Source organism: Dunckerocampus dactyliophorus, chromosome 10, assembly GCF_027744805.1.
Source record: "Dunckerocampus dactyliophorus isolate RoL2022-P2 chromosome 10, RoL_Ddac_1.1, whole genome shotgun sequence".
NCBI lineage: Eukaryota > Metazoa > Chordata > Actinopteri > Syngnathiformes > Syngnathidae > Dunckerocampus > Dunckerocampus dactyliophorus.
Genome location: NC_072828.1, coordinates 6,595,110 through 6,614,274, shown reverse-complemented (window position 1 = coordinate 6,614,274; position 19,165 = coordinate 6,595,110). Strand labels below are relative to the sequence as shown.

Sequence of the window (19,165 nt, the reverse complement as noted above, 5' to 3'; positions counted from 1 at the left end):
GACGCATGCGCAAATTGAGTAGGTTGGGGGTAGGAGAGGAAAAAAGTCCCACAAACACCCGGAGTGTCACAGCCGGGTTCATCGGCGGCTTGTCACCGTCACCGAGACAGAGAGAGAGAGAGAGAGAGAGAGAGAGAGAGAGAGGCGGCAACACCACCGCCTTTTTTCTCCAGCATCTTTAACGTCCAGCAGCTCATCCTCATCACGTCCTCCGGCGTCCATAGCCGCCCTTCCTCCTCGCCGACATGTCCCTGGCCAGCGACTTCGGGAACCCTTTAAGGAAATTCAAACTCGTCTTTCTGGGCGAGCAGAGTGGTAAGATATTTTTTTTAACCTCCTTTGGGGAAACTTCGAGGTGTTTTTGGTGGTCACGTGATGACTTGGTTTTATTATGCACCTGCTAGCCGGTCACCAAGTTCGTCTTTGAGTAACGAGCTCGCTCGTCATTTTGGCTCTTGGAAAAATTACACTTATCTCTTTTTTTTTTTTTTACAAGTGGGGGACATGTCCTGAGAAATATTAAAGCTGTGGTTTTTAGTTTTGTGAGGGCGAATAAGGTGTGTTTGTGTGCATGTGTGCGCGCGAGCGCGCATCTTGCACAGCTCATGTAGCTTCACTATGTATGTTTGAGCTAGCTGTTTGTGTTGGCTTGTCATTAGCATGTGATTAAGTGGATTGGAGGTCAGATGATGATGATGCCGAGGATGGACTGAGCAAGTTGTGTGTGTACTGAGACACACCCTGCTTGTCAGTCAGCCATGATAGAACCTGAGAAGGAAGGCTCCATTAAGATCCAAAATGGACCTTCACTTCAGCATCCTGCACAAGCTCAGACTTGGTCCTCCATCCTCCAGGCTGTCCTCAGGGCCCTCGCATCTCCAGTGACTTGCTAACCGTGTTGCTCCTCTGTGTCACGTTGGTCTCGTCGCTCAGCAGGGCCAAGTCCATTTTATAAGTTATGTAAGTCCATAAGTTATGTACTGTATTTTCATATTTTTTTTACTTTAGTGTATTAATTTTAATATATGTATATTACTACAGTGTTCCCTCGTTCATTGTGGGGCATAGGTTCCCAAAATAGCCCGCAATAAGTGAAATCTGCGAAGTAGCCAACTTACTTTTTCGTCGTATTTTACTTTTACTTGTTGAACCGAAGATACGTTGATTCCGTAATGGTGCCCTACAGCTGCAACTTCTACCTTCCTTCAGCATGTCCAAAAGTCCAACTTTTTGTGCGATGGCTGGCTTCCTCTGCCTTTTGGATGCAGAACGTATAGTCGACATTGTGGGTTTTGTCGGGCAGAAAACTAAACCGTACAGCATTCATAGTTACACGGTTAGCTTGTTCTGTTTCTTCTGTTGTTTAGAGTATTGGTGGTTAGCAAGCAGTTGACACAGTTAGCTAGTTTGGTAGCCATGACCACAACAAGACGAAGGAGATTGGCTGTAGGCCATTGTCAATCAATCAGGACGCAGAAGACAATGGGCGATGCAGACAGAAGAGCGAGAGAGAGAGACACAACGGCCTCGTGCTTGTCACTACGCACTCTGTACAGGAAACGCAATCGGTTGTACGCATGTGCAGAATATCTACAGTTTTACGGCCGTCACATGTTAGGCATGTGTAATCTACACCATCCTTTGATCGATTTTACGGCAGTAATATACGGCCCCCTGCTCCCACTCTCAAAAAGATTTGAGAAATTACAACATAATGGATCTTTTTTGCTTATATCCATGCTGCAAGTGGATCATTTATAAGCCCTCTTTTCTTGTTTTTTTAAAAAGTTTTTTTCACCACTGAAAAAATACAGACAAAAGCATTTGCTAGCAAGAGGTTTGGATGGATGACATTTCTCCGTTTAAAAAAAAAAACAAAAGCAAACTCAGAGTCCTCTATATCAGTGGTCCCCAACATTTTTTGACCCACGGACCGGCTTGTGTTCCCACAAATCTCCCAGGGTTCGTACATTATAGCGATCATTTATTATGTATTGTGTAAAACTAAGACATGAATAACATCAAATTAAAAGCACAAAAGAGAGATTATTACATTGCTTTTTGACGTGTGTGGTAAAAGGCAGTGCGCTAGCATGAATTAACTTGAGACAAATGTGCACATTAGCACTCCATAAATCATCAAAACTTACCTTTATGCATTCCCACATAGGATCAGCATTTGACACCAAATATGAAGTGAAAGAAAAACGGTAAAAATACAGTAGTAGTCTATCTGAGCGGCATGAAAGAAAGTTAGCACATGCACGATGGACATGCGTCAAGTGAGACGGAATCCGCGGACACTTTTCGAAATAAAACATCCATAAAATAAAATAAAATAATGGAAATTATTTTTTTTGTGCGGCCCGGTACCAAATGACCCACTGCCCGTTTAATCCATCATTGCATCATCTCTGCTTATGGTTGTTTCCATTCAAATATCACTGCATATTATGTGTTTTATTGTAATTATTTATATATTAATACGTAACTGGATATGCGTGCTTTGCGTAAGTTTTTACATAGCTCAGTGTAGGTAAACAAAGACGATAGAAGCATAGGCATGCTAACGAAGTATTTAATAAGAGTCACTAATAAAATAACCCCCCCAATATATTATGTATATGAAGTATGGTTATTTTTCCATTTATTTCATACACTTAAAAAAATAAGTACCACAGCACGTGACGTCGGAGAACGGATTGTGTAGTGTCAGTGCTAAAGCACAGAACTACAATACTCAACTTTCCTCAATGCAGTTCTTCTTAAAGAGCCAACCTCGGCCTGTAAAAGCGTTAGTATGCTGTTAAAAAAAAAACACCAAAATTCCACAAAATAAAATCCGCGAAACAGTGACATGTTTCTTTTTTTTTGTATATATTTTATTTATGTATTTTTGTAATTAATTGTAATACTATTTTAAATTATGTCATGTATTTATGAATGATGAAGTATCTAAAAAAAAAAATGGGATCATGTGTCAAGGTCAAACACCATGCAATATACCTAAAACTTGTCTGAAAAGAAGAACCTAAACATATATTCAATAAGAAGGCAAAACGAAACCTAGTCAAGCTCTACGTTACAGTGGAACCTCAGAGGCCCCCCACAGTCCATACAGGAAACATTGTTTATGGATATAATCTGTTCCACGGTCAAACTGTGGCTTTTCAATGTAAAGGCAATGTTTTATGTCACATATCGACACACACATCTAATCAAGTTAGACGCTGTTGAAAACATTCTTTCTTGTCACACAAGTGTAAAAACAAGTTAACCACTGTATGAAATAGCGCTGCGTGAAATCAATTAAATGTCTACTTGAAGGAAAACTGCACTTTTAAAAAAATTTTCTCCCTCATCCATAATTCCTATGTGAGACATAAACATCCGTCTTTCTCTTTTCTGTGCGTTCTAAAGATATAAAAGCAGCTAAAAAGAGGCAGCTAATAAATGCACCTAAAGGGACGCACCTACTCCGCCGACAAATCCCACCATTAAAACACCTCTAAAAACCTCCAACAAGGTTTTATGGTTTTATATACATACTGTACTGTGACTTTGCAGTAACAGGCACATTCGTGATAGCATGTAATACTTACAGTATTTTGCTGTATATTGGTCATTTTAAGCAATAATGGAACTTCCTTCCTGGGCGCGGTGATTTCGCATAGCAACACAGAAACAAATGCTACATCTAGCGCTAACTTTTACAAACTCAAAAACAAAAACACAGCAACCTTCTGAGCATCCAGCAGCTCTGCGTGCGCTTTAAAGTGTTGCTTTTGAGCATGCAACACTTGTTCGTACTGTTGTTTACAATCACCTCATCAGCTCTATTAATGCTGATCGAGCAATTTGCTCCTTGCCGCGATTACAACATTGGTTTTGTTGCTGCTGTGTTGTTGACAAATGGCGTGTGTTGAACGTGCACTATTATCGGCGTAGACATACACACACATTTGCCAGTAGGTCTGAATAATGGATGAACATGCCGGCAAACTCCAACAAAGGCTTCCGTGTTGGCAAAAATCAATTTCAGCTCCAATGTAGTCCAATGGGGATTTGTGACTACAGGCTAAACAACACACACACACATTGAGGAAACATTAACAAGTCAAGCCAGGTGTGACGCCATGTTAGTCTCATTGTGTTAGTGCTAGCCTGGGGAAAGCAGACAGGAGTCATTGGCAGACCCCAGAGGGGACGCACTTTTTGAATGTGTACATTAGCAACCTCAAGGCAGCACAAATGAGGATGTTGTGTCCAGAGAGGAATGTTGTGCTGCACGAATTTAGCAGCAGCAGCAGGTTAGACCACGATTATCATGTGACGGGCATTTGTTTAAAGATTATTGGCAGGGCCTTGAAAGAAGGCAGCCTTGGCACCAAAGTGGATTTATTGAACTGAAGTTTGGATTGGTGAAGCCCAGAGAAGCTGATTGAAGGACTGGGAGCTTATTTTAGGTCTCTCGCCATACTAGAAGCCAAAAGGGTATAATCTGAGCACAACCGTTTTGCTTTTTCTTTTTGCTTTTTCTTCTTTAACCCTGTGACACTTGGATTAGCGTCCACAACAAAAGAAGAAAGGAATTATCTGTGATGTAAGCCACATTCAAAAACGTATACAGTCATCCCTTGCTTTACATGTTCTTGGCCTAAATTAAGTGTTTTCAAGCATAAAAATGGCTAATATACAAATACATAGGGCACTAAAAAGACAGATTTGCACCAGATTGCACCAGATTTGATAGCCAGAACAGCAATCTTTTATTGCAGGTTTAGGCATAATCATAACATCTTCTATGCTGCTTATCCTCACTAGGGTATCCCAGCTAACTTCAGGCGAGGGGCGGGGTACAGCCAGCCAATTGCACGGCACATATAGACAAAACACACGGCACATATAGACAAAACACACTCACATTCATTCATACCGATGGACAATTTAGAGTTGCAAATTAACCTAACATGCATGTTTTTAGAATGTGGAATTTTGGAATGTGGAACGTGGGAGGAAACCGAAGTACCTGGAGAAAACCCACACATGTACGGGTGCCACACAGAGATGTCCAACGGAGATTGAAACCCCGATCTTTCCGATCTCCTGACTGTGTGGCCAACATGCTAACCACTCTGCCACCATGCGGCCTAAGCATAACATAATCATTATAATAACACGGGCTCCTGTTGTGGCCGTAGTCCAGTTTAAACTCAACTCTAAACCCCCAATGTCTCTTCCTGTCCACGCTTCCGGAAGACATTTACTGCAACACCCATGGTGACGAGTCTTATTTCTGTCCTGTTTTCCCATATTACAGCTACTATATTGGGTAATGAGAGTGTAGAGGTGACTATGGGGGTGTTATTTCATGTCTAGAGGGCTCTAATACTAATGTTAAAAATTGTTTAGAAGGCATCATCAAAAATTCTGAAGGTCGTTAACAGCTTTTCTATGCGCTACGAAAATATTTATAAATAAGGAATCCTACTCCGCGGAAATTCACTTACCACTCATGCAACCAATTAACTGCAATTTTAATTCAATTAAATAATATATTTGTATTTATTACTTATTCGTTATTTCAAATTCTTTTACTGCATTTTAATGCTATTTTAAATCATTTTTTTACTGTATTAACCAATTCTGAATTTTATTTAAAAAATTGTGCCATGTATGTATATTAGATGCCTGTATGTATACTGGATATCCAGACTTTCGGGACTTTGGCAGGGGGGAAGCCCTCATCATTTAAAAGGTCAAAGGGGATTTGCAAGTCATTGCATGGCATGAATTTTTAAACAGCGGCTTTGCAGGAAATGCTCCACATGCCTGATGGGAGAGAACGTTCATTTCATTTGCAGCACTAATGCAGTCTCTCCTACATGACTGATGGGCACTGCAGGTCGAAGGTTAATAACCACAGAATGACATTCCATCATCAAACCACCTCCTCCTAATTGACGTCATCAAAGTGTCACCCGTGCGTGTGCTTATATCTACACATCAAGGCCAGGAAGCTGATTGAAGGTAGTTTTGTACTTCAAGAGCAAGAAATGCATAAAACACAATCAATGGGCTCGCCTCGCCTTATCTTTATCCGCCTCTGTGGTGAGGAAACGTTAGCGTGCTCAGGCGGCCGCTTCCTGCAGACACACTGATTGATGCCTTTGACGAGCGAGTGGACCTTGTGCAGTGCAGCATATTGCTCCCGTGATTCAGCAGCGGGAGCAGGAATATGAAACACTGACATCTCACTGCACACACGCACCAAGAAAGTAAGCCTGAACGTAACCCATAAAACATCACCTGTACACTTATATAGTTTTTATGATGGCCACAGTTTGAGCAATAACATGTTTATATTTCCATGATATCCAATGGCAATAATTTTACAATTTTAATTACTGTAATATACAGAAATATTTTTTTCATTTTAATTCTATACATTTCCATATCGTTCTATATTACAGTACAAAATATATTTTTATGACATTATTTTTTATTAATTTGCAAATAATTCATTTTTTATTTGTTTTATTTACATTTTTAATAGATTTAATTTATTTACTTTTTTATTAATTTGAATAATTTTGCAAATCATTTTTTAGTTTTTATTTATAGTTTTACTTTTTAAAAACTAATTAGAATAATTTTAGAAAAAAGTTATTCAATTTCTTTTTATATTTTTATTTTTTTAATTAATTTGATGTATTTTGGAAATAATGCATTCATTAATTTGTCTGTAGTTAAATTTTTCAAATGTGAGTAATTTATTCTTCAATTTGTCTTTTTATATTTTTGCTTTTTAATGAATTTGATGAATTTTGCAAATCATTCATTCATTTGTCTTTATTTACATTTGTACTTTTAACAATTTATTTCAATAATTTGGCAAATAATTCATTCTTTAATTTGTCGTTTTTTTTACATTTGACATTTTAAAAATTTGATTAATTTTGCAAATAATGAATTCTTTCTTTCTTCTTTCTGTATTATTTTACTGTTTGTATATAATGTGATGTGCCTCATACATTTTTAATTCAAGTGTAAAAAGAAGCTAACCTCTGATGCTTCACACATCATAACAAGTGATAATTCATGTAAGCCCAGGTGTATATTCCTCTCATCGACAGTAAATACCCCCACCTTGTTGCATCACACAAAAGAAGCCATGAAAAGGCCAAGAAAAAAGCAAAAGGCACGCCCAGAGTTAATTGTGTGATGATTCAGCAAATCACTGAAGAAGGTTGTTTGGTGGAATTGTGAATGCAGTAGAGTATTCATTAGAAATGGTGAGGATTTAGTGTCGATTCATGCTCAGCTACCATGTCACACTCGTCACTGATTGTGTGGCTTTAACTATGAGAGATTTCTTAACAAGCTCATTTGATGCTTTCACACTTCACACGTGTGTGCATGTGTAAGTGTGTGTGTGGGGGGGACTTTAAAGCATCATAAAAATTGAGCTCCGCGGCGTCCTGTAGCAGGTGCTTGATTCTTCTCGCTAATTGGCCCTCATGTTGCTTTGCCGCATCACACGGAGACTTCATTAGATCCATGTCTGCCGTCCGCAATGTGAGATCTGTTGTTTTTACTGTGTAGACTTGGCTAGCATCAACAGTGCCATTCGTGTGACACCAGCTAACATGAATAGAAAATGTTATGTTGACTTTGCAGGCCAGCTCCAAGATGTTAAAGATTCAGGTGCTTTATATAACTCTGTGATAACTCAGTGACTTCGTCCTCGCTAACCCCGACTGTGGCGACGTCACACTTCCCTCTATCGCCACATGCCTTGTTGAAAACATGCCTTGTTGAAACCTGAAAAGAAAAACCAGACCAAGCAAAAGATGCTAAAATCAATACATTTATCATGACTGTTTATCAGATTTATCAGAACTAGATGCGTTCTCATGTTACATTCATGTTACATTACAGGCCTGTTAGCTAGATGAGACATTCTGTGTATACGCCTACCACTTTGTTAAAAAAAAAGGCAGGCTTTGCTACACATCTTAAAACAGAGCTTTGCCAACTACCTGTCAATCAGCTACATAGGTGTGACATGTAAGTTTGATCATTATTTTTTTTATTAAAGGCTAACCTAGCATCATCATTAATAATATAAGTGTAATGTGAGCACTTTAGCGCACATGACTATGCTGGGGTCGCTAACATTTGTGTCGTCCTGTCCCATTCCTTAATGTGACGTAATTGTATGTGATATATGGCATCTATTGCGTTGGACCAGTGCAGACACAATAGTGCTGTTTGGGAACACACACAGCTCATTAGCATTAAAGCTACAGACACTTTTAAGATGTCTAGATTCCAGCATCAATACAATACACACATTTTATAAACACTGTTTCCTAAGTGCTGCACAGACAAGTAAAACCATAAATAATAAGTAAAAATAGAAATTACTACAGTAGAAACTAAAAGATCAAATAAAAACAAAGATACTTGAAGCAGTAAAATATTTGAAACAAGAAGTAAAAACAATAAATACAAGAAGTAGGTAAAAAATAAATAAATAAATCAAATAGAATAAAAACTAAATAAAAGAAAAAAATATAAGACCACACGACTCACGCCGAGTTAAAAGCCACAGAATAAAAGTGGGTTTTAAGATGAGACTTAAAGCTTTCAAGTGTGGGGGTCGTTTTTACATGAGGGGGGAGAGTGTTCCACAGCTTTGGGCCGACTACAGAAAAGGCCCTCCCCTGGTCTTAAGTCTCGTTTTGGGCACCACCAGTCGGAGCTGGCCTTCGGACCTCAATGTGCGCGCTGGAGTGTAAATTTGGATGAGGTCCGAGATGTACTGAGGGGCCAGCCCATTCAAAGCCTTAAAAACAAACAATAAAATCTTAAAATCAATTCTAAAACGCACAGGCAACCAGTCCAGGGAGGCTACAATTGGGGTCATGTGCTCCCTCTTTTTGGTTCCTGTTAAAAGCCGTGCCACAGAGTTCTGGACTAACTGTAAGCGAGAGTGTAATTTAAAAAAGCGCATTACAGTCGTCCACACGTGATGAAATAAAAGCGTGCATGGCTTGTTCGAAATGTCGCAAAGATAAAAATGATTTAATTTGGGATAAAAGCCGAAGATGATAAAAACAGGATTTTACAGCGGCATTGATTTGTTTATTAAGTTTAAAATCACTTTCTATTATGACGCCAAGGCTGGTGGCTGTGGGACTGACATGGTTCTTGAGGGGCCCAAGTCCACGAGGGCGTCGCTATTATTCAGGAGGATAACTTCTGTCTTCCCTTCATTTTAGCTTGAAAATATTTTGAGCCAACCAGACTTTGCCGTCGCTTAAGCACTCAAGAAGGGGTGTCAGGGGGGCATGGTCATTTTTAAGTGAGTGGCAAATACATTTGGCAGTCATTTGTCTAAAATTTATAGGAGATGCCATGTTTATTGAATATTGCACTAAGTGGGACCAGGTAAAGAGCAAATAGGATGGACCCAAGAATTGAACCATGGAGGACTCCACAGTCAAGGCAGGATGTGGCCGAGGTGGAGTCCCAAGTCCCACAGTAAGGCATCTCCCTGACAAGTACAGTAAGACCTAATCACTCAAGGTCAACTGTTTAAAAAAATGGTTTATTATGAACCTTTAAACTACATACAGGCTGACATTATATAATGATGTTCTCCAAAAAACATTTTTCTGCTACAGGGCTCCAGACTAACTTTTTTAAGAGCACAGTGGTCCCTAACTTTAAATTTTACGAGTGTAAGCAGACAATTCAGGGGCGCACACCGAAATAGACTTGCAAAGTAAACATTCACATTTCCTCTCATTTTCACTGTATTACTGCTAAATACTATTAACTCCAATAACGCCCTCTTGTCACACACATCGGCCGCCTTCCTCTTCTTTGGTCTAATTAGCTAATTGGGAGACTGCTTATTGTTTTAATCCACAGGTGTCAAACTCAAGGCCCGGGGGCAAGATTTGGCAGTTATTTCGTTTCATATGGCCCACGAGAGTCTTTAAATAAAATGAAATACACGTATTTTTTTATTTCATTTGATTATATTATTTTTGGTGCTAGAAAATCTTTTTTGTATTCAAATTATTATTATTATTATTATTATTCATTTAAAATAAATTAAATTACTTTCTTAAAATTTAATACATTTTTCAAATATATTTATATGAAGTAAAAAAAAATGATAAAATAGACAATCTTAAAATAGACAATTTTCTTTGTTGTCAAACCCCATTTAAAGTGAATTACACAATACTCAAATTTCTGCTTGGCACATTGACTTCTGATTTCAGTGTAAGTTTGTTGGTAAAATAATACAAAATGAAACTCCTAATAATCAAATGTGCAATAGTATCACCTGGTGAAAACCAGTTTGATGCTTCTGTTCTAATCTGTGAATCTGTAAACAGTATTGTGTCTCCTTGCCATCGAAAAAAAAGTGTATTTTACTGCCCTCGTAATTTAGATATTGCTTCCGACTTGTTGATGTGTCCTCTCGGTTATCTGGAGATGTTTATATGTTCAATTTAATGTTTTTTTTTTAACATTCAGTGTTTCTCACTGGACAGCAGTCTATTTGCGCTGGTATTGAGTTTACGTCACCGTTTTGTTTGCTAAAAAGTGAGTAAAAAAACATGAAAAGCAAAACAAAAATGTTCTGAACTGCAAACTTCTATCTCTTCATTTTTGACGTTTCTTTTAAAGTCACAAACAAGACAGACAGAGCCACATGTGAGGGCTTTTAGATGGTCAGGGGCCCACTGAAGAACGATACACGCTTTCATTTCAGAGTCCCCAAAAGTCTCCCAGTTAGCTAAGAAAAAGTCGGCTAGATTTGTCGCGAGTCGCTTTTTTTGAAAGTACAGTGGTCCCTTGCGTTTCCAACATCTCGCCCTCACTCTATCACGGTTTTTCACAAAGTAATGAATTAATAAATGATGTAATTCCTCTTCGTCAGAACTCTAGATATCTAGAGCCTTGGAAAGCGGAAGATGATGGTCTTATGCGCATGCTTCTTTCTTCTTCTACAGTTTGGTGTGTCGTGGTTCTGTCTGTATGTCTATTGACAGCACCACACGTAGGTGTGCCTTGTGTATTACACCGTTTTCACCCAGTGATCTGTTCCAGTCTGGATGCAGCTATTTACTAATCTGGCACTGTGTGGACATACATTTTTTTCAAACTGCCAAAATAAAAATCCCAAGCATGTTGCCATGTGGACAGGGCCTTATTCTCTGGCAGACCAGGTGAGTTACAATAGTGCCATATCTATTTGTGGCGGGCCTAATGGATGTATGGAGACCACTTGGCACAAAGGCAGTTTGGCTCAAAAGCACCCCTTGAAGGAGACCTTCATGGACTCTTTAGGGGTGGCTCATCGCTCCCAAAGTGGATGATACCCAGGCTAGACCAACAAAGCACGCCCATACCGTCTGATACAAGCCTTGATGATATTGCTGATGCCTCAACACTTCTTATCCATCACTAACAGTCACCGCCTAGTGTATTATTTTAATTTCCGCCCTATAAGCAGTCATTGGATCCTGCTAGATTGGCCTGTGTGTTTATCTAAAGTAGGGCGTCTTTAAGTGAACCAGATGATGCATTGATAACGTTAGCGAGGCGTCATTAGCATTGTGGATATGAAAGCCAAGTAATTAGTCTCCTTGATTAAACTCTTTGGAGCTCATTACACGAGTTGTGAATTCAACACTGACGCTGATGATGCCTGATAAGAGATTGAAACTGAGCCTCGCTTGAAAGTTTATATGCATTTGTTATAAAACTGTATGCTAGTGTACTGTATGTTGTGGACGTATAAGAAGAATAGATTTGATGAATGCTGCATGCACTTATTAATGAAGACCATCTAGCAGTGACTAAGCCACGTCTAAAGCAGCCCTCTGTGCTCACAGTGATTGATTACCTAAATGATGAAGTAACTGCTCAGTAGATATGAAACAAACATTCATGTGTCAAGCACATAGTAAGGATAGTACTAATTCCTGGATCTTTAGTCAGCATATGGAGCACATACATTTCCATTTCATTCGATAGTTGACTTCCTGTCATTCTGCTAGGCTTTACCCTCCCAGATATTTTCTTCTAGCAGCACTGTCATTTGGACTAAACGGCCAACAACGTCCACCACACACACGCTAATGAGCTCCCTAGGCAGCTGCAACAGCCGCTGCAGCCTACGTAAGTGCAACTCCTCGTTAACAACATCTCGTGTCTCCTCTTGCAGTTGGAAAGACCTCCCTGATCACACGCTTCATGTATGACAGCTTTGACAACACGTACCAGGTGGGTGATGCACGACTTTTAAAAGTCTCGCCAAGCGACAATACCACAGGACGTCAACTTTTAGGAGTAGTCAGTGTATAGCTTGTGGAGCAGTATGAATGTACTATCCTATGAAAGTGCTGGGGTGCTAGATGATGATGCCATCATCTAAATTGCATAAATGGCCTGACAACAATGAAGTTGTAACGATGCCATCTGCTGGACAGAGTTGTAATGACAACCATTCCAAATAAAATAATGCCTTGCCACTTTGTGCTTCAAATTTCGTGGCTTCACTCTATCACGATATTTCAAAAATATATTGATTAACAAATCATGCTGCTTTGTGGTTGAATACAGCTTGTTATTAGTCATAAATATGCTAATTTAAGTACAATTTTGCCTAAATTAAATGTTTTCAAGCATAAAAATGTGTAAATTAACCAAAATAGAAATAAAATGCATTCAGGCTTCAGGTCTGGAACCAATTAACTGTGATAAACGAGGGATTGCTATAATGTGAATGTGAGCGAGGGGGTACAGATAGTGCCAAATTAAAAAAAAAAAAAAAAGGTAGCACCAAGTGTAATTTTTTAATTTGGGGGAGGGGGCTGTGCCAAATAAATGTATGGGGAGCCTTCAAATGTATACTCAGTTTACTTTCTATAGTATTGTCCCTTGATAAGACACAATGCTTTGCTGCTTTTTGAGCTGAAACGTTCATCTTCAAAGCAGAAACAACACAAAAGGCCCTTTTTTTTCCAACACAAAATGTACTAGTAGAAGCTGCTTATATCTACTTATATCGTAATCAAAGGGATTTGGAATAAACCTCACCGAGCCTTTCCGTCCTCATTCAACTTGGTGTTCACATGGGGTATGTGCATGGCTATTATGAGCTACGCAACGTGTCAAAGCATTAGCTCCACCAATGCAGAACTGCAGTGCAGGAGAAGAAAACTCGCTGGCAAATAAGACTGAATAGTGAAGTTCATCCAGAGACAACATTAAGAGGTGTGTTGTCTTCCAGTTCCTGTCCATGACAAATGATGCAATTGGTCCTCACTCGTGCAACTGCAGCCTGAAGACCAACCAAAGGTGTAATGCATCTTTTTAATTAATACATCAGTGAGATAAATGTTTGTGCAGGGACAGCATATGTCATCATTTCCAGCCGCATTATATGCTGGCCGACAGGGACGCTCCAAACACACACAAACACCATAAAACACACCCTGCAATCACATAAACACTGCAGGATAAAAAACAAATGCCAAATAAAAATAAAAATTGGCATTTTTACTACATATCTGAGGGATAGTTCCGTCTTTAAAGTCTTAAGATGGAATACTTTACATTATTATAGAGCAACCAATTTTTACGGCCAAGTGTTTAACAAAAAACAAAGAAAATTTATGTTTTCATTCCGCCAACTCTCTTCTGGACCTGCCGCTCATGAACGCAAAAAAAACTGCACAAATGTGACAGGTAAGTAAAGGCACAAAGGGCAAAACATGTAACTTTTTACAAAACAAGTGCTGCAAGGCATGCTGGGAAGTCGGAAGCACTCCCAGCGATGCTACAGGATATTATAATTAATTTGTTTTATAAATTTATTAGAATACAGTAATTTTGTGGGTTCACTATCACTGTTTTTCAAAGATATTTTATAAATCATGCTCTTTTGTGGTTGAGTACGGCCTTATTATTAGTCAAAACTATGCATATTTAAACACGTTACGTATTTATTCTACACTAGTCACTAGGTGTTTCCTTGTTAGTGTAATGTTTGGTGAGACACACAAGCACCAGACTAGATCGCCAGAACAACAGGCTTTTATTGCAGGTTTGAATGATCTCACAATAATCCCTAACACGAGCGACTGTTGCGGGTATAACCCACACCAAGATAAAACTAAGTGCTGAACCCCTGACTTCACTTCCTGTCCCTTAGCACAGTGGTCCCCAACCCTCTGGCCGCACAAAAAGAAAAAATCATTTCCATTATTTCATTTATTTTATGTTTTATTTTGAAAAGTGTCCGGATTCTCTCTGTTACATCCGTCTCACTTGACGCATGTCCATTGTGCGTGTGCTAACTTTATCTCATGCCACACAGATAGAATAGTACTGTATTTTTACCATTTTTCTTTCACCTCATATTTGGTGTCAAATGCTGATACTATGTGGGAATGCATAAAGGTAAGTTTTGATGACTTTTTGAGTGCTAATGTGCACATTTGTCTCAAGGTAATTCATGCTAGCACACTGCCTTTTACCACACACGTCAAACAGCCATGTAATCATCTCTCTGGAAAAACTTGGCTGGAACTTGAACTGGTGGATGGTGGGTCGCCATTCATTTTGTGCTTTTTAATTTGATGTTATTCATGTCTTAGGTTTATACAATACATAATAAATAAGATAGATCGCTATAATGTACGAATACCCCCCCCCCCCCCCCCCCCCCCCCCCCCCCCCAGGTCTGCGGGAGATTTGTGGGAACACAAGCCGGTCCCTGAGTCAAAAAAGGTTGGGGACCACTGCCTTAGCACATGAACACATTTACAGCAACACATGAGTATGAGGCTTCTTTATGTCTAAAACGGCTTATTTCCTCTTTTATATATACTATAGGTGACTACAGAGGTGTTATTTCACATCTATAGGGCTGTAATAATGTTTTTAAAAAATTTATTTAGAAGGTCATAAACAGGTTTTCTATCCTCTAACTATTAAAACATTTCTAAATAAGGAATCCTACTTGGTGGAAATTCACTTATCACAGTTGTGTCTGGAATCAATTAGCTGCGATGAAGAAGGGATTACTGTACTTGAAACCCTTTTTTGTGGAATACTCACTCAGACTCTACCTCCAGCAGTCCATAGGTAAGTTGAATTTGAGACCGCCCCCCTGAAGAATGCCACGAACATGGTCGCCTCCAGTCTGTCTCACTCCAAGGCTGCTGCTGACCTAAATGGCGCTGGATAAATAATGGAGGAGAAACACAGTGGCTGTCACGGTGCGGCCAATTTAAGGGAGCGTGGCTTTGGAGACAAATGGCCACTGCGTTGTTCATCCCTCACCATAACCCTGCTTTCAATTGGCAGACTGATGCTGGCCAGATAGCATCTACTTTCTTTAATAATGTCCCCATAGAGCATCTGCTCTGCTTTATTGTAGATGATAAAGAAGCCTGGGAGGAACCTTAGGCTGCTTTCACGCTAACACTTTGTAGTCCATTTTCAATTAATGGTTGCCATCAATGTACTGTAGGCTTTGCAGGCACATATCAAATCCAAATGTTTTTTTATTCATAGGATGGCATAATGCTGCTTGACTGACAGCCCTGCAGGTGATGTGACCTTCAAGTGTTTACTAAAATATTCACACTGCTGCTTGTGCTATCCGACAAGAATAAGAAGTCTGCCCTTGGTGAAAGGATTAGCTTAGACTGTACGCGTCTGTTTTCAAATGGAACTGAGGCGTTTACAAGGAAAGCAGCCATACTTTTGGAGACCCATCGAAGGCATCAAAGAAAGATGAGCCAGATTGTTTGACTCCCGTCAAGCGACGTCTGCCCGGCCAAGAGAACGAGAGGCAGGCATGCGTCTTCTTGGCTGGCTGAACATGCGGAAAGCCTGAGGGAGGAAAGGAAGCCACACAGCAGCTGTCATTCAAGCATTGCCACCCCAACTCAAACATACACATGCATAAGAGCATCGCCACAAGATATGGATGTTGCGCTTGTATATGTAAAAACTACTGCATGTACGATCATATAATAACTTGTGTTAAGGCCGGATTATAACACGTAGACTGCCGAAGCTACAGTAGTGCTTCGGTAGCCGTCTGACACTGACATCATGTCGTTACATCGTGTGTATGTCCTGTTTTCTGTGGAACAAAAGTATTTCATGCCATTTCATGGTTGAATACAGCCTATTAGTAGTCATAAAATATGCATATTGAAACAAACTTTACAATTTGTTTGCCTAAAGGAGGCATTTGAAAGCATAAAAATGGCTAAATGAAGTAAAATACTAATATAAGGCATTCAGAAGGTGCATTCCAAGATGTTGTGATGATATGTAGTATTCTATACTGGTCACTAGGTGTCAGTGATGTTACTGTAATGTTTGGTGAGACACACAAGCACCAGAGTTGATCGCCGGAACAATACACAACAGGCACAATGATCCCTAATCAAAACGCAAGCTACTGCTGTGGCCATAACCCACACCTAACTAAAACTCAACACTAAACCTTCCTGTCTGTGCCAATGGAACACATTTGCAGCAACACACGCAAGCACACAGGTCTTTTTTATGTTTTAAATCTTATTGTCTATAATTATTATCCAGTTGTTTATGTCTTAAATGTTTTATTTTCTTTTATTATGCCTACTATATTGGGTAATACAGTGTAAAGTGTCACGTGGTGGCAGATGTTTGTGGTGGATCCCAATGGCAGACAGGACAACAAGGATTCCGTGTAACAAAAAAAAATTATTAAAGTAACAAAAATACAAGATATAAATGTCAATAGAAAAATGCTAACACAAAATCACTGGGTCTTGCCGTGAGAATAAGAAAAACAAGGTACTAACAAAAAACACTGCATACACAGATAGCAGGAAGGAAAAAGGCTAAACAGAAAATCACTATCACCAAAAAGTGGTGATAGGAACAGCTAATAGCAACCAGGTAACAAAAAATCACAACACAAGATAACCACTGCAAAGGCAGGAAAAACATGAAAGATTCCACTACTCACAGCAGGAACGGGATACGACCAGAACTAGGGAAAAGGTACAGAACAAACAGGTAGGCAAGGGAATCAGGTGTGCAGGAGAAGATGTTCTGGCAAACAAGGGAAGTTGTCATGGGCTAAATAGTCCTGTGTTAATTAGAGATAGGTGTGCCTGCTCCTCCTCTGGTGATTGAGTGTGCTATAACAGAGACAGACTTTAGGTGGCAGCAGAGCAGCACACTCACTCATGACATAAAGGTGACTATAGGGATGTTATTTCATGTCTAGAGGGCTCTAATGACGTTAAAAACCGTATTTAGAAGGTCGTAAACAGGTTTTGTACGCTCTAACTACAAATAAATATTTCATTTATAAATAAGGACATTTATTCACTTATCACTTATTCATTTATCATGGTTGTTTCTGGGACCAATTAACTGCAATAAACGAGGTATTACTCAAATCACCTTGGACCAATTCAGTGAAATCGGATCATTTCTCTAATGACATGCATGCATGACGTGTGCATGTCATTTTTTTGGAAGCTGTGAGGGACAAAAGTTTAGCAAAAAACATGAGGTTTTTTTTATGTCACAAGCAGGACGGGCCGTCTGTGAGTGCTATTGAATTGTGCTTTCATGTTTGAATAAGATAAAATGGCAATAAAATGGCAAAAAAACAATAAAATTGCTTGATATGTTGCTCAAATCTAAAGTTCAATGTATTCTTGCTGAATATAGCGACAGAGTTGCTAAGTTGGCAACACTCATCCTTCCTGCTACGTCTTCATATTCTTTCTTATTCTTTATGCGGTGTGTTAACAAGCAGAGTTACGATGCCATCTGATGTACAGAGTTGCAACGACAAGCTGCATTCACAGACACTCCATTTTATCCTTCTCATCTGGGCCCGGGATGCGGGGGCAGCAGTCTCAGTAGGGAAGTCCAGACTTCCCGGTCTACGGCCACCTCTTCCATTTCTACTAGGAGGACACCGAGTCGTTCCCAGGCCATCTGTGAGACATAATCCCTCCAGCGTGTCCTAGGTCTGCCACGGGGCCTTCTCCCGGCTGGCATGCCCGGAACACCTCACCAGTGAGGTGCCCGGGAGGCATCCGGAATAGATACCCAAGGCACCTCAACTGGCTCCTCTTGATGTGAAGGAGCAGCTGCTCTACTCTGAGCCCCTCCCAAATGACTGAGCTCCTCACACTATCTCTTCGGGGGAGTCCAGCCACCTTACGCCGTTAAACTCTTTTCAAATGCCTGGCACTCAACCCCTCCACCAATATAAGGTGGTGATTCACAGAGGAGAATTCACAGACAGTCCCGTTGTAATGTGTTCATGAGCAATTATGGCAAACAGGTAGTACCAAATGTAAATAAATGAGTGTCGGGGAAACACTGCCTTTCGATTGCTCACTGAGCTGAAGATTGACTGCCGTTTGAGCTCCGTATTTTTGTCCAAGTTTATATGTATTTTTCCCAGAAATACTTAAATAGTATGACCTCACACACGTCTCCTTAAAAGAAATATTTAGTAATTTAGTTTGAAAGTGTCCCGGAATGGTTATACTTTGTTTATGTTGGTTAAATATCATGAAATCCATCAAGCAGAATGGGCAGCAAGCCAGCCTCCCCGACAATGTGTGCTTGTTAATCTTTTAAAAGATGATTAATAATTGACTCCAGCCTAATGTGTTCATGTGTAGTCGTCTACGCACCGTTCTATTTTTAAGAACTGGGCCAAAAAGAACCTGAAAACCCTTCTATGATGATACTGCTGTCAAGTCAACAACGTCACCTTTTATATGAAGTTGATTTAGCAGTTGCTGTACTGTCAGCTGTACAGGATTATGAGCGACTTTAACCTCTGTCACACACAGATTTATTAGCATTCATCTGGCATGCACTCTTGTGGCAGGAAGACATCAATCAGCCACATCCCTTGCAGTATAGCAAGGATTTAACAAAGTGCTTTATTGCCACCTGGTAAAAATACACACTTATTGTCAGAGCAGAGAGCGTGATCAGACTGAGTGTAAAGCACTTGTCTTTTTGCCAGCCACCGCCTCGCTCAGTTCACGGCGGTGGCTGGCATTGCCAAGGAAACCAGCGC

The 19,165-nt window shown here is 39.8% G+C and overlaps 1 protein-coding gene across 1 annotated transcript in view; it reads left to right on the top strand.

The window, feature by feature from the left end:
- Window positions 1–17: 17 nt before the first annotated feature.
- rab6ba (RAB6B, member RAS oncogene family a) overlaps window positions 18–19,165 on the top strand; it is a 29,170-nt gene continuing 10,022 nt past the window's right edge. The window contains exons 1-2 of the mRNA XM_054789616.1: window positions 18–315; window positions 12,257–12,315. Of these exons, the coding sequence (XP_054645591.1) occupies window positions 246–315; window positions 12,257–12,315 (129 nt within the window). The 5' untranslated portion in view covers window positions 18–245. The remainder of the gene's footprint in view (window positions 316–12,256; window positions 12,316–19,165) is intronic.